Source organism: Mirounga angustirostris, unplaced genomic scaffold (genome assembly GCF_029215605.1).
Source record: "Mirounga angustirostris isolate CCGP_5_RB_7025 unplaced genomic scaffold, mMirAng1.0.hap1 SCAF_1, whole genome shotgun sequence".
Taxonomy (NCBI): Eukaryota; Metazoa; Chordata; class Mammalia; order Carnivora; family Phocidae; genus Mirounga; species Mirounga angustirostris.
In genome coordinates this window covers 73,140,304-73,156,484 of record NW_026991709.1, presented here as the reverse complement: position 1 = coordinate 73,156,484, position 16,181 = coordinate 73,140,304, and the positions used below count along the sequence as shown (strand labels likewise).

General features: G+C 36.5%; 1 protein-coding gene across 5 annotated transcripts in view; it reads left to right on the top strand.

The window, feature by feature from the left end:
• OPA1 (OPA1 mitochondrial dynamin like GTPase) overlaps positions 1 to 16,181 on the top strand; it is an 87,689-nt gene that overhangs the window by 42,237 nt on the left and 29,271 nt on the right. For all 5 annotated transcript variants that reach the window (XM_045903142.3, XM_045903143.3, XM_045903144.3 and 2 more), the window contains 6 exons: positions 4,870 to 5,035; positions 7,078 to 7,230; positions 8,812 to 8,920; positions 9,443 to 9,522; positions 13,245 to 13,385; positions 15,172 to 15,288. In XM_045903142.3, the coding sequence (XP_045759098.1) occupies positions 4,870 to 5,035; positions 7,078 to 7,230; positions 8,812 to 8,920; positions 9,443 to 9,522; positions 13,245 to 13,385; positions 15,172 to 15,288 (766 nt within the window). The remainder of the gene's footprint in view (positions 1 to 4,869; positions 5,036 to 7,077; positions 7,231 to 8,811; positions 8,921 to 9,442; positions 9,523 to 13,244; positions 13,386 to 15,171; positions 15,289 to 16,181) is intronic.

The window sequence follows — 16,181 nt, the reverse complement described above, 5'->3', positions numbered from 1 at the left end:
ATTTGAACTCAGTATTCAGTATTGTTAGTTTATTTAGTATTGTTAGTTTCCCCCCTGAGTGTCCTTTCTTCCTCTTCAGGGAGCCAAAATTTGCCTATTTTCAGTCTCCTCTCCTTATCCCCAAAAGGATTCTGATCTTATCTATTTTGTTGATTGATTAATCAGGTATATATACAACCCAGCTTATCTTTGTTATTATTTGTATTTTAAGCCAGTTCTATGGCTTTCTGTAAGCCAATTAGCTTTTGAAATTGCAAAAGATAGTGTGTGAACACACACACACACACCCCTGTGCACACATGTGCACACAAAGAATGAATACTACTTGTCATACTAGGTTGTATGAGGATAATGTACATGAAAAGTGATTTATAACTATTATAACTAATGCTGTCTATGGGAGAAAAATATGGTGCGTCTGTAAATTCCTGGCATCATCAAATGAAATGGGTAGTTTTGTTTGGGCAGAGCAGTCAGAAATCAAAATATACCTGCACTAAAGTGAGCAATGAAGATAGATGTCATTTATGTAACATGCAGGTGGCTGAAGGGAATTGTGAAGGGATGAGAAGCCTGTATTTCGAGGCTGCCTATTGAGAAGTCAAGGGAAAGAAGTAGGACATCTAGCTGCTAGAGGTTTATTCTGTGAGCTGATGGATCAGATGTCTGTATCTTTTCGTCGGCTTTTTTTTTTTCCAGGCTCTATAGCTTAACACAAATGTAGATCAAAATAGCAGGTCCTAATTATAACTGTTCATACCACACTGAATTCAACTGCATTGTACCCAAAACATTTTATTTTTGTGATGTAGTTGTTATTGTCTTAAGTATTTTTTGTGTGTGTGTGTTGCATATGCTTTATGTGATATTTTAGGGTGACTAAGATATTAATTATTTAATTGCCAGGACTACTTGATCTATACTTGGTGATCTGGAAGGAGGGTTACAAGTATTTTATGTCCTAAATGTGATAGTTTATAATTTGCTTACAGGTGTTCTACTCTACTGTAACTATATTTTAAGAAAGTTGTTGGGGGTTTATATTTGACATATGATGCATTTAGGCAGAAATAGGCTCTCAGCGATTTCACATAATATACCTGATTATCAGGAATTGATTACTAACATTAAGCAGGAGATATTGGTATACCATTAACATTATGTGACCGTTATTACAGATTTGTCTCCTTTTTATATGTCATTTAGAAGGATAGCTGACTGTATTGATGGAAATTCACTTTTTAAAAAATGGTATGATGGTGCGCATGTAACTTTTGGTTAAAAGTATTAAGTTTATTTTGTTAAAAGAGTGAAAGGAAAATGGGAATGCACAGTTGAGTACCCTAACTCAGAGTTGAGGAATTAAAAAAGATTTCTGATATCATAATCCTAGATTTAAAGGGTAAAAGGTGTTAGGTGAAGGCAGTGATAGGAAAATTGCAGAGCCCAGGAGGTGAGAGCAAGCAAAGTGGTAAAGGTAGCTGAAGACTGTTACCTATGGCTTTAGCATAGAAGGAGGCAAGTGGCAGGAGATAAAACAGTAGATACAAACAAGATATAGATTATCAAGGGCCATGCAAGCCATGTTCAGAAGCTTGGAATTTATCCCATGAGCACTGAGGGCCACTGAATAACTTTAGGGCAGATTTGCATTTTATTTTAGAATGATCTTTGTAGTAGGGAAAGTGGAATGCTATGAAGAACGGGGCAGTGAGTAAAGAGGCAGTTGGCTGTTGAAATTATGTAGATGAGAGGTGATGGTGGCTGGAACTTGAATAGTGGTTGTGCAGATGGAGAAGAGGAAACAGTTTTGAAATGTCTGAGAAGTTACCTAGAAGATAGAATTGACAGGATTTAGTGATTGGATGTATAGGTAATGGAGAAGTCAGTTAAACAGTGAGTACATTTTTATCCAGTAATTACATTGCTGTGAATTTGTAGGAATGAAGATATATTTGACAGAGATGAACACATAAGAATCTTCACCATTGTTTTGTGTATAAGTGTAAAAAAATTGAAACCTTATGTTTTCTATTTGGAATTAATATATTTGATTTATTCATAGAGTGGGTTACTGTGGTGCCCATGGAATGGAAATGTATAACATGGAAAACTGTATAACATGCTTTTAACTTTTAAAAAGTATTTATAGGGGCGCCTGGGTGGCTCAGTTTTTAAGCATCTGCCTTCGGCTCAGGTCATGATCTCAGAGTCCTGGGATCGAGCCTGGCATCGGGCTCCCTGCTCAGTGGGAAGCCTGCTTCTCCCTCTCCCACTCCCACTGCTTGTGTTCCCTCTCTAGCTGTGTCTCTCTCTGTCAAATAAATCTTTAAAAAATAAATAAATAAAAAATAAAAAGTATTTATAAAACAGTCTGTGTAATATGTAAACACACAAATATTTATTCAAGGATTCAATGTTTTTATTGATAAATTAAGCTGAATAGTGATTGTACTACTGAAAGAGGAATTATGGAGGACTTCTTACATTTTCTGTATTGGTTGAAATTACTATATAGAGTGAGTCCTCTGCTTTAAAACAAGAAATTTCCATTTTGAAAAATGTTTTCATTAGAGTGGAGTAAAAATGGAGGTAAAGTTCCTGGAGATAACGAGAGGAATACGTAGAACTATAGTGTTAATTGTATTTTGTGTATTTGTGGAATTATCCCTAGATGATGGCAAAATTTAGGATAGAGAAGTCTATAGTCACATAACATATGCTAGGAAATGTAAGTAAGGGTGCACGTCAGGGTGGCAGATGGTGTAAGCATATACGCTGGCCTCAGCCCACAGGGATTTTTGCATGAGAGTTGAGGACTAATGGTCTGGAAGAGAGATTGTGGGGTGAGGAGAACACAGCTTCCACTTCCTAACTCTGAGCACCTTCCGGTCAGCAGAATTATAAGGTCAACCACTGTCTGGAAGGGAGAGCCACGAAGGGTTTGAGGATGTAAGGAAAGGGGAAAGAGTGAGAATGTAAAGTGGTTTGTTTGTTCCAGTGTATTGGGGGCACACTGAACATGATTATGATGAAGGGGAGCAGGGGGAGTGTGGACAGGACAGCAGCTTGGTGGTGAAAAGGCGCAAGGAAGGTGGGGTGAGGATCGGTGACAGCAGCTACCTGTGGTGGACTGGAAAACAGCCTCCTGTGAGGAAGTTACCTTAGGCTTGTCAGGATTTGATGGTCCGGGATTTTGTTATTATCTCCTTGAAAGGGTGTCTGGGATGTCCAGACTCTGAGGAAGAGATAACAGGCCAAGTCTGTTCTGAGGCAGGAGCAGCAGAAAGCTTGATGGTCAGAGGCTGGATCCTGGCCTTTTGTTCATCTTTCAAAATCTTGAATTTGTGTTTAAAATTATATCTGAATAGGAGACCCTGAGAAGCTTCTTTTCTTCCAGCTTGCTCCTAAATCTCCCCCTGTCATTATCTGTCATTAACAGCATGACTAAATTGACTGTGTCCTTCTGGTCTTGTATCCTTACCTCACGCTCTTTGGTGTTCTGGTTGTCACCGAAAAAAGACCCGAAAGTTAGCAAGGGGAAACCAGCAGCTAAGCTCATTGACTCAGTATACTTGATTTCACACAAGATGTTGAGTAAGTATGAGGAGTTTTGGATAGAAGGGAATGTTGACACTGCTCAACCAAGAAAATTGCAGCTTGGCCTTTCGACAGCTGTTTCTGCTACCCTGAGCTTTATGGCTGTGTAGTAGAGGGGTGAAGTTACTCTTAAAACTGACCACTTTTGGCAAGCAGAATGTTTTTGTATGTTATAGTATTATCTTACAGTAGAAATTAGTTTGGGAGAAGCCAAATAAAAATTTTCTTGAGAGTTCAGTTTTTTTTCTTGATTGAAATAGTTGTCTTTTTCTTGTTTAGAGATCTGTGTTCTTCTGAGATGTCTTTAAAGCAGGAAGGATTCTCAACTTGATTATCCATCTTTTATCTTGTTACCTTTATTTATCATGATGTGTTGGACAGTTTTACCTAGCAATATCCCATAACATCTTTGTGCTTTGTGCTGTGGTCTGATAAATTGTTAAAATTATACCAACAAGTTCTCAGACTTGGACTCCACTTCACAGTCAGTACATAAAAAGTATGTATTAATATGAGGCAAATAAGCACATGAAAAGACGCTCAGAAGTATTAGTCATTAGGGAAATGCAAATGAAAACCACAATGAGATACCACTGTAAACCTGGCAGAATGACTAACCATATCAAATGTTGGCAAGATGTAGAGCATCTAGAACTCTCATCCTGTGCCGGTGAGAATGTAAAATAGTTCAGCCATTTTGAAAAACTGTTTGGCAGTACCATAGAAAGTTATTTATATAATTGCCATATGATACAGCTATTCCAGCCCTAGATATTTTACCCAAGAGGAGCAACAGTGTATGTCCATACAGTGAATGCTCATAGCAGCTTTATTTAGAATAACTAATAATGGGAAGCAGCCCAGATGTCCATTAGCAGGTAAATAGATAAATAGATTCATATAGTGGAATACTACTCAGCAATAAAAAGAAGTGAAACATGGATATACACAACAATATGGTTGAATCTCAAAATATGCTGAGTGAAAGAAGACAGACAAAAGATGATACTGTATGATTGCATTTATATGCAATTCTAGAAAATATAAGCTAATCTCTTGTAACAAAGCAGATCCGATGGTTAGAACTTTTGGAGATGATGGGTAAGTTCATTATCTTGATTGTGGTGATGCACACAGGTGTATTCATATGTCAAAGCTTTAAATATGTGCAATTTATTGTAAGTGGATATTACTTCAATAAAGCTGTTTTTAAAAACTATTATATTTAAATTCGGTGTTTTTGAAACTTTTTTTTTTTTTTAATTTCAGGGAAGAAATCCTTCAGCAGTCTTTGTGGGAAAGAGTGTCAACTCATGTGATTGAAAACATCTATCTTCCAGCTGCACAGACCATGAATTCAGGGACTTTTAATACGACAGTGGATATCAAGCTTAAACAGTGGACTGATAAACAGCTTCCTAATAAAGCAGTAGAGGTTAGGATATAATTTAATTAAATGGGTAAGAAGCATTATCTGAAGGGAGTAGGAGCTGTGAATTTTAGGTTTTATTCCCATCACAGCCGCTGTCTCTCCTAATGGGTCCTTATGCTCCATTTATTCTTTACTCCTCATCTCTGTGTTGGGATTAACCTTAATGCTACTACCTTGACTACCATTATAAAAATTTACTAATTGGTATGCTGCTGGTCTGAGGATATTGGTTCTATTGCAAAGATAGCATGTAACAAAACCAGCAGAATTTGCTTGAATGTGAGATGTTTTTAGCTTTTTCTGTGGATAAGGATTCCATAAGGAAAATGTTTAATGAATAAAACATTTCATTTATTGATTTTCTACAGAGCTCAGTTACACTTAAATAATCATTTCCTTAGTTAGGATCCTGCCAGAAGGTTAGACTAGGAATTATAAGAAAGTACCTTGAAGAATGCTTTTCTGTTACACGTGGTCTCAACCACTTAGTAGCTATGTGACTCTTGGACTAGCTGCTTCAGCTTTCTGTTTATTTGTCTGTACGTTAGGGATGATAATATTGCCTGCCTCACAGATTGTTCTAAGGACTAAATGAATATGTAAATGGATGTAATATGTAAAATATTTAAACATAAGTGGCTCACAGTAACTGCACAGTAAGTGCCATCTGCTGTTAGGATGATGACCATCATCTAAGTTGATCTGCCATACGCATTACTCTGAAGAATGATTATTCTAGCAAAGACTCAGCGTGTCCTGTCCTTCTGTGTGAGGTTGCTCACAAAGTTAGACTTGGTGTTAAAGATAATTTTATTTCTCATTACCTGAAAAAGAAAATGTCAGCTAATTTTTAATTATTTGGGTGTGTTTCCCCCTTTCCTGTCCTTCACTCCTGGCTTCACCTCTTTTCTCAGCTCCTTCAAACTTCTAAGAACTGACAGCTGTTCTGCCAAAGCTGCATACAGCTGACCCCTGTCAGTTCTCGACACATTGACCCCTAAAATGACTAGAGGGCTGCCGCCGCCACTCCACTAGCTCTTTTCACAGCTGGCCCGGTCCCATGGTAGGATATTGTCACATCCTAAGGCTCAGCAGGGAAGTGGTCATTCTGTTTCCTGCTGCTTTCTCCCTTCATGCCTGGGTGTGGCAGAAAGCTGTGGATCTGCTGAAGGGTCGGGAAACAGATTCTAATACCTCGCTGGGTATTCTTGGACAGTCACATTGTTTATGCCATGGTTTAAAATGAGGAGGGCTAAATAAAAAATACAACATTAACTAGCCCACTTAATCATAAGTAGATTTATTTCTTACTTTTAACACTATGCTCTTCTTTCACTGGCCAGGTAATTACGAGTTAGCTGTAATATAGGTTGAATATTACTTATATTGAATACTCAGTATAAGTAATACTCAATATGATTGAAGGTATTGATGCATTGCTTCATATATTTGCATAAAGGCAAAGATGTGAAGAAGATTAGATCTTCACAAAGATGTGAAGAAGACTAAATCATTATGACATTTTAAACTTTCTACAGTATGGAAGAAGCAGGCAAACTCTTCCTGTGCACTAAGTGTGGTGGCTGATTGGAGTGCAAACCTATCTCAATAAATAAGTGCACTAAGTGTGGTGGCTGATTGGAGTGCAAACCTATCTCAAGGGGGCGGCCCCTGTTCAGTTCCAGTTGGTGGTATATAGGAATGCGGGTACTGTGCTGCCAGATAGTTCAAGAGAGGCTGGAAACACAGGTTTTATATGAAGTCTGTTTTTAGTGTTGGCTACTAATTTTGTAAAATTTAAAACACTGTGTATGTCTAGCAAAACATGTCAGGACGCCAGATCTATCCCACCAGCTACCAGTGTGAGATCTCTAGGCCAGAGTTTGTATTTGCTGCCTTCTTTAAAAAAAAAAAAAAAATGTGGTTTCAATATGTATTTTGTGATAAGCTAACTTACTACATCTATTTGGCTTAACTTCACGTGTTTGTCATGTTACATATTAAAATAAGTAGTATGAATACAGCTTTTTTTCTTTTAAATCTAGGTTGCTTGGGAGACCCTACAAGAAGAATTTTCCCGCTTCATGACAGAACCAAAAGGGAAAGAGCATGATGACATATTTGATAAACTTAAAGAGGCTGTTAAGGAAGAAAGTATTAAACGCCACAAGTGGAATGATTTTGCAGAGGACAGCTTGGTACATCATTTGTATATTACAGTGTCAGCCTCACAGTTTTATACAATTTCTCAAATTGATACCCTTTTTATAGGAAGTTGTTTTTATATGACCATTTCAGTTGGGTTCTGAATTTAAAATAATGAAGGAAAGAAATAGTTTAACTATCTGTAATCAGCCCTTTAACGGTTCTCTACTATTTCTTCCAGGGCTGTCATTTCAGAGAAAAAAAAGTTTTCTAGGAAAACTTTTCTCTGAAACTTCGCAGTAAACAGGCTTCTATAAACTTCCACAAATTGTTGTCCACTAGCCATTACATGGGCCTGAACCACAGATGGCTCAGATAGCTGCTTCTCATTTTTACCCTTGGTGGTAATGAAAGGAATTAGATGCATTGCTTTTCAGTGGATTTGAGTCATAAAATATTAGATTCCTGAAATAATGCTAAATACCACATGTTGAATGCTTAAAAGGTGCCAGAAACTCTACAATATATTTTGTAAGTACTATTTTATTTAGTTCTTAAGCAGTCCTATTATTGTCCTTGGCAAAGCTCAGACTCAAGCCCTGCTCTAATTACAAAGCCTGGCTCTTGACCTTCACCAAATGCTCCACCTCCAACAGATCTTTTGTTATGTAGAACGTTTGCATCACCATAAACCTTGTTAAGCACCTGCTCTGCTCAGACAGTTCCAAGGAGGCACCCTTGAAAGATAAGATAGGACAGTTTTCTAGGAAAATGCATATCTCACTGGAGGCTGGTTGTAATTATAATTAATTTTTAAACAAGTGTTTTGTCTTCATGTTTGAAAACTATATTCATCCTTTTTTTTTTTTTTAAAGATTTTATTTATTTGGCACAGAGAGAGAGAGCACAAGCAGGGGGAGCAGGCAGGCAGAAGGAGAGAGAGAAGCACGCTCTCTACTGAGCAAGGAGCCTGATGCGGGGCTCGATCCCAGGACCCTGGGATCATAACCTGAGCCGAAGGCAGCCGCTTAACCAACTGAACCACCCAGGCGCCCCGAAAACTATATTCATTCTTGTTAAATACCTTATTAAGACTAGCTGCCTTCGATAAGTGTCTTTTTTCGTTCATTCATTCAAAAATTATAAAATTTAGAAATCAGTTCTTATAATAAATAACTCACATTTGCTTATAACTGTCCAGACCTTTTAAGCTTCTCTCTTTTATACTTTTCATTGATGTTAACAGTGAGACAGTGGTTGTTGTTGTCCTCTTTTCTAAGAATGCAGACACACAGATCATATGGCAAAAAGGAGAGGTAGTGAAGATCTGAATCATTAACTCCTGAGTACTAGGGTTCTAGGTGCAGATTTTATGTAGTTACATGTATAATATGCCTCTCTCTATCTTAGACATAGCTCATTTAATTTGGTATAGGAAAAAATCTTCACTGTTCATTCTTTTGGGAGAAAGCTGACAATAGCAGATAATAGGGCCTCCTGCATTTGCATGGGAGCGACATACTTTTATGTTTAGGTGCATCTATTTTGTGTATTTGATAAGCTGTCTATTTGAATAAAATTATCAAGATGATAAGGCATAAATCAAATTAGCTATTTTTCTTTCCTTATTTCAGAGGGTTATTCAGCACAATGCTTTAGAAGACCGTTCCATATCTGATAAACAGCAGTGGGATGCAGCTATTTATTTTATGGAAGAAGCTCTTCAAGCTCGTCTCAAGGATAGTAAGTAGGGACACAGGTTATTGAGTTTTGAGTATTCCCAGTGGTGAAGGAGTTATCCAACTTGATGAACATTTGTTAAAAAAAAAAAAAGCTTTTAAAAAATAAATGAAACAAACATTTTATAGTCTTTGTCATTAATACTATAGTAATATTTTTTGTGAGATTTTTCAGTCAACTGCTTAGTAGCTACTGAAAATACTAAATAAACTGGACACATGTTTATATGTACTTACATTCTAAAAAACTATAATTGAAGACTATTTTAGTGCTTGCCTCTATACTTACAGGAACTTTACAAGCAGTTGTACCTTTCATAGATTGTAAACATATATAATTAAAATAAATTTCCTATATATGTACCGTAACCATCATCTAGTCTTTTTATTTATTTCAACTGACTTTATATTGATATAGCAGTTTGAAATAGTTAAGAAAACAAAACTATTATTATTAGTTACAATTTATGAACTTGGTAACTGATAACATTTCTTGATGAATTAAATTTTTTTTTAATTTTTCTAGCTGAAAACACAATTGAAAACATGATAGGTCCAGATTGGAAAAAGAGGTGGTTATACTGGAAGAACCGGACCCAAGAACAGGTAAGGACAAATCTCTGTGTTATGATATAATTTTGTTTATTTTAATTCAAGCATTAAATACAAGTTTTGCATGCCTCCAGTCCAAGCTTAATAATTTCAAATGTTTTTTATCAGCCTTTCTAAAATATAATGAATCTTTAGAATAAATAGAAAACTACAAAAGAAAGTTGGTTTTTTGGGTTTTTTTGTTTTTGTTTTTTAAGTGAAGTAGCTGTGTTATTAAAAGGAAGAGGAAATGAGCCATGCCCCTTTTGTGGTAGATTACTTTGTTCATTTCAATTCCCTATTTGAGGTAAAGTGAAAATTAAAGTTATGAACAGAAATAAAAAATGACAAGAATTTAAAGGATGTAGAGTGAAAGTGATTAGAATAAAAGCTTATAGTGACTTTTTTTTTTTAAGATTTTATTTATTTATTTATTAGAGAGCGAGCGAGAGAGAAACAGCATGAGAGAGGAGAGGGTCAGAGGGAGAAGCAGGCTCCCCGCTGAGCCGGGAGCCCGATGTGGGACTCGATCCCAGGACCCTGGGATCATGACCTGAGCCGAAGGCAGTCACTTAACCAACTGAGCCACCCAGGCGCCCCAATAGTGACTTTTTTTTTACCTCATCTGTTGTTACCTCTGGATTTTTCTGTTAGTTTGCTGTTGTGTTCCCACAATAGGTATAAAAATTCAGATAGGAAGTAGAACTATAGAATTTATTCATTCAATAAATATTTAATGAGCACTTCAGTAGAACAAAATGGTAAAGGCAAGTATAAATAACTTGACAAATGAATACAGGAAAGATGTACAGATCATTCAAGTCCCCATGTCCTATCATCTTTTTATTCCTTATTGTTACGGCTTCTCTTTTTACACCACATCTCATTCTTATGTTCATTTCTTAAACAGAAGCGAGAAAACAGGATATAGAACCAAAATACATAAGTGAAGGAAGTAATGAATAAGAAAAAGAGGTGGAATCCAATCTCCCTTCTTTCCTTTTGTCTTTGAATCCGTGTAGTTAGAGAAAGGAGACCAAGATACAGAAATATCAAGAGAAAAAATTTAAAAAATGGAAAATTATCAAAGGTCATGTCATTCCTGTTTTCTTTTTTTTTCTTTTCATCTTAAATACAGAATTAAGTTATATAATCAACACCCTATATATACATGTAGAGATATAGGTAGATCTTTTTTTAATTTCATGCATTTTTTGTTTCATAAGCTATCAGATGTGAATTCCAGTTTGTCTTTAAAAAAGTGAAGGGACAGTCTTCCTCTTCTCTTTTTTTTGATAGGATTCTTGTGGAAAAATGAGTCGTTAAGAGACTGGAGAGAAGCTGAGGGAGTGGACAGAGTTAGTGGTTGGATCATGTGTGTTTTCAGGGAGCATCAGTTATCTCTCACGACACATGGGATGAGAGGACGAAGTCTGTCAGAAAAGAATTTCTAGGAGATCCATCAGAGGTTTCCGATTTTAAGACTAGAAGAAGAATTGATTGAAAAGAACTGGCATGAGGCAGATAAACTTGGAAGAAAAATGGTTTCAGACCATCATGGCTTAAGGGAAATTAGACCTAAAGTTTCCAGAATAATCAAAGATGGCAACTTGCCTCAGCAACTAGTGGCAAATATGCTTTGGTCAAACACTCTCAGAGAGAAATAATTCTTAGTTGTAAGTTATTTTCTCAGGAATTTGAACCCATACGGGATGCCTGCAAGAGAAGTAGAGGAATTAGTTTTAGGATAAATGCAAGGATCTGTGGCCTAGGAGAGGACTGTTGAAACCCTTCAGAGAAGAGCCTTCTCAGGATTTCAGGGCAGCATGTGTAAGACCCAGACTGACTATAGAACAGAGGCCATAATTGGGAATATAGGGGGAGGGACATCAGGACCGCCTAGGGAAGTGTTTGAATGTGTTATGTTTCATTTTCTGTTTCAAAAGAAAGCCCCTCCTGTCAGACTCACTGAATCAAGTTCTCATTCTCTAACCTTTTTATCCCTCCTGCTCCCTGTTGAAAACCACTATTCTAGACCTCATTCCTAGAGGTTACTGTGAGAAACAGATTCTGGAAGAGGTTGAGATTATCCCCATATCTCACACTGCAAGTTTAGATGACTGTGTAACAATTCTTTGTCTTTTTGAATGACTGATTTAGTAGGAAAAGAAATTTAAGACTGTCCTGTGTTAAAGATAAGAAGTCTATGCTCTGAAAACTATTTTGTGCTTTTATATTGTTATATTTTCCTTAGTTTTCTAGAGAAAAATCCATCCCTTTGAAACATTCTCACCTTGTCTGAGCTGAACTGTGGAGATCTTGTTCAGGATGGATGGGAGAGTAGTGTTCTCCTGAAGACCCAGTGTGGTCAGGGGACGGGTAGACAGACAAGTGAAAACAGGAGAAGAGTTGGGGAATATCCTCTAACTTAGAGATTTCCTTCTTACTTCAGACCAAGACCAGATGTTTAAGGAACCTGTAAAATTTCTCTTCATTAAGTAATAGCTCTTCTAAAGTGTCATGTTTTCAGAGAATATTAACTAGTAGTTTCACTTATAAGCCAGTTATTTACATTTACATTTTATTCTTCTATAAGTACTCAGATACTGTAGCTTGCTATAGTTTGGGGCAAAGTGTTGTGGTAGTAGCTTGTTTAGAGTAATCAGTGAATTTGAAGCTAGTTTCTTTTACCATGCAATTTTGAAAGGATTGAAAAAAAAAGATAAACGTAATTTGATACTGTATAGGAGTCTTATTTTCAAATTTATCACTAGTGTGTATATGTTTTCCTCCTTTGGTCATAAGACTGTGAACAATTATAGAGAAGAGTTTGGAAGTATATTTAAGAATGATAGGTACCTTGGCGCACCCAGCAGGCTCAGTCGGTAGAGGGTGCTACCCTTGATCTCAGGGTTTTAAGCTCGAGCCCCAGTTGGGTATAGAGATTACTTGAAAATAAAATATTAGGGGTACCTGGGTGACTCGGTTAAGTGTCTGCCTTCGGCTCAGGTCATGATCCCAAGGTCCTGGGATGGAGCCCCACATGGGGCTCCCTGCTCATCAGGGAGTCTGCTTCTCCCTCTCTCTCTGCCCATCCCCTGCTTGTGCTCTCTCTCTCTCCTGCTTTTCTCTCTCATGCTTGCTTGCTCTCTCTCAAATAAATAAAAATCTTTAAAATAAATAAATAAAATAAAAATAAAATCTTAAAAGGGGAGGATGATAGGTACCTTGCAAAAGCAATCTAAAGCACAATTTTTAATGAAAATACTTTTTTTAAAAAAATCCCAACTATGAATTTCATATTTAATTTATCAGAAAAGAAACATGTCAGCAGGTGCAAGTCCTTACAGTCATCTAGTTCTTAGATACGAGGCATTTATAGATCATTATCTCTTCCCATGTATTCAGGGTCCTTTTCCTAGAGCGATATCCCACCCTAAGGTCAAGAAGCTATATAGTAAGGTACCTGGTACTATAACTTCGACAATGAAACATTTCAGCAAAAGTAAAATATGTAACAAATAGGCCTTTTTTTTTTTTTTTGCCTCACTGAGTCCAGCTTACCCTGCCTTTGTGAGCCGGTTGTGCTGTATTTATAAGCCAGCGTATTATGTTCTTTTGTTGCTTGTGTGGAGCTCGTGTCCCCTATTGTTCAATAGCAGTATATTTAGTAAAATTTTGTGTAAGTGTGCCAAGTCATGAACCATAAAACAAGTCCTCTTTGAAACAATTTAAAGTTTGTCCACAATGAAACCAAGAACGAATTGGAGAAGATGTTGAAGTGCACCGAGGATCACCCAGCCTATCTCGCGAGCGACGAGATAACTACGGTCCGAAAGAACCTTGAATCCCGAGGAGTAGAAGTGGACCCAAGCTTGGTAATACGTACTGCTGATAAGCATGCACATGCTTCCTGAATCTCTGGTTCTTGTGGTGACACGTGACTACTTCTCATGTGTTATTTGGGTATTTACGTGCTTTAATTTGACTTCGGTCGTGTGGACTTTTGCTGACAGTAAAAACAGTCATTTTGACTGTGTACAGAGTAGAGATTTATTCTCAGTATTGCTTTCTTAAGTGTAATGCTTTAATTTGTAAGCAAGGATATTGAGACTTGAAAAGGTGACATACCTGGGCAAGTTCAGCAGGGAGCTCTGGCAGGAGGGGGGTGAAGCCCAGCCACATCTCTTCACCCTGCTACACTGCTTCAGATTGCAAAATATAAGTTCTGCTTCAATACGGTTCTTTTGTATGTGTGTTTTCTCAGTCAAATGTACCTTAATCAGGTATGAGTGGGTTTAGAAAAAATATGAATGTTAAGTTTTTATTAAATTGGATAGTGCCTTAGGGTTCTATCTCATTTTCCTCATTCGTAATAAATACAAGAATAAAAATAATTACAGTTTAGACTGTGTTTTACTTTACCTTCATGATGCTTATTTGGGAAAATTTTTAAAAAATAACTTTCTGGGCCTATGTGCCCCCAATTAAGGTGTAAGGGATCGAAATTTCATTTTAATATTAGCTTAAGTTAAGTAAAACCCAATTAGAAAAATAATTCTAAGGGGAAAAATAATCCTATAAGAAATTTCAGAGCCACACATAAATTCTTTTAGAGATTATCTACTATTTATGTTTCTACATCTGGGAAATGAGTATACTTAATATAAATTCTACCAGAGGTCAGAACAAGAAAAGAAAGCAGGTAAAACTCAAAGCAGTTCAAGCTGTTATATCTAGCATTATTTATAAATTGAAAATGAAATTAAAACTAATGATAATTACATGAAACTGTTAGTTGAATATAAATTTAATTTATCCACATTTGGACTTTGCCCACATACTAGGATATGGATTGGCTATATATCTTAATTACTTTTTCTGAGCAAGAAAATCTCTAGTTTTTTCCAAGAGACATTTTGTTCAGGGTACTTTATGAAGCTATGAAATAGCGAAGTATTATGACAAGAATAGCAGATGGGCTAGATGTCAGAGATGTGAATACTAGCACAGTTTCATCCCATTCATTAGTAATAGTACCTTTAGTAACTAATATAATCTCTTTGAACTTCCACTTTCCTCATCTGTCATATAGTGTTGGTGATACTTGTTATACCTACTTAACATTATTATTGTCATGCTCAGAAAAGATAATGGTGTGAAAGAACCTTGAACACTCTACATAGTAATGACATCGGAGGGGTCATTTTGTTGTGGTAACAACGAAATGTAGTAATCAAAAAGGAAATATTGTTGCATTGATAGACATGGTCTGAGACCAGCTTCCTAGTCCTAAAACTCTGTCCTTAGATTTGGCTCACTACCCCTTTTTCCTTGGGGCTCCTTACCTCTTACTAGGCAAGATAATAATCTCAACCCTATATACCCTACAGGATGATTATATGAATATAACAATGCTTGTTAAAAACATTGCATATTTAGAAGTACATAAACTGGTAAGGAGTCAGAGGAGTGGTAAATCTAATCTTTGTCTTAAAAAAAATTTTTTTAATGGATAAAAAAGGTTGGTAGAATAATAACATTGCTCTTAGTTTTAATTATTTTTTTTTATAAGTAAACTCTTCGGATGACTTTTCAGAATGTGTTTGGTCAACCTGCAGAGTGTACAGTAACTCAGTTTTTTGTTTTCTTTTTTCATTTTAGATTAAGGATACTTGGCACCAAGTTTATAGAAGACACTTCTTAAAAACAGCTCTAAACCATTGTAACCTTTGTCGAAGAGGCTTTTACTACTACCAAAGGCATTTTGTAGATTCTGAGGTAAGGTGTCCAAAAACAAGGGGAAATGCTTTTAGTGATCGTTTACATGCTTAAAAGTAAACTATAACTTTAGCATTAGTTTTAAATCCTTTGATCTACTGGGGAAAGAATGTGTGATTGATGAAGAATAACCTAACTGCTGTCTTTTCTAAGGTATTCCAGTTTATATTTTACACACTATAAGATTTTGTATGCGAATAAACCACTTTTTAAATGTTTTTTTAAGAATTAACTTCTTGGGGCACCTGGGTGGCTCAGTCATTTAAGCGTCTGCCTTCAGCTCAGGTCATTATCTCAGGGTTCTGTGATCGAGTCCCATGTTGGGCTCTCTGCTCAGCGGGGAGTCTGCTTCTACCTCTCCTTCTGCCACTTGCTTGTGCTTGCTCTCTCTCTGATACGAAATCAATAAACAAAATCTTGGGGCGCCTGGGTGGCTCAGTTGGTTAAGCGACTGCCTTCAGCTCAGGTCATGATCCCAGGGTCCTGGGATCGAGTCCCACATCAGGTTCCTGGCTCAGCGGGGAGCCTGCTTCTCCCTCTGACCCTCTCCCCTCTCATGCTGTTTCTCTCCTGCTCACTCTCTAATAAATAAATAAATAAATAATCTTTAAGAAATCAATAAACAAAATCTTAAAAAAAAAGAATTAACTTTTTTATGTTAGAAAATAATACATTCTTGTAAAAATGCAATGAACAAATGTAAAAAAAAATTGCAAAAGGAAATAGTCACTTAATTTAAATATTCCCTATTGAGGAATAAGTCACTTATAATCCCCTGACCTAGAAGTAATTTTAGTTAACATTTATATATATATCTGTTCAATTCTTTCTATACTTAGTTGTGTATGCATGTGTATGATATAACAGTCCATTTGGATAGTGGAAATCGTACT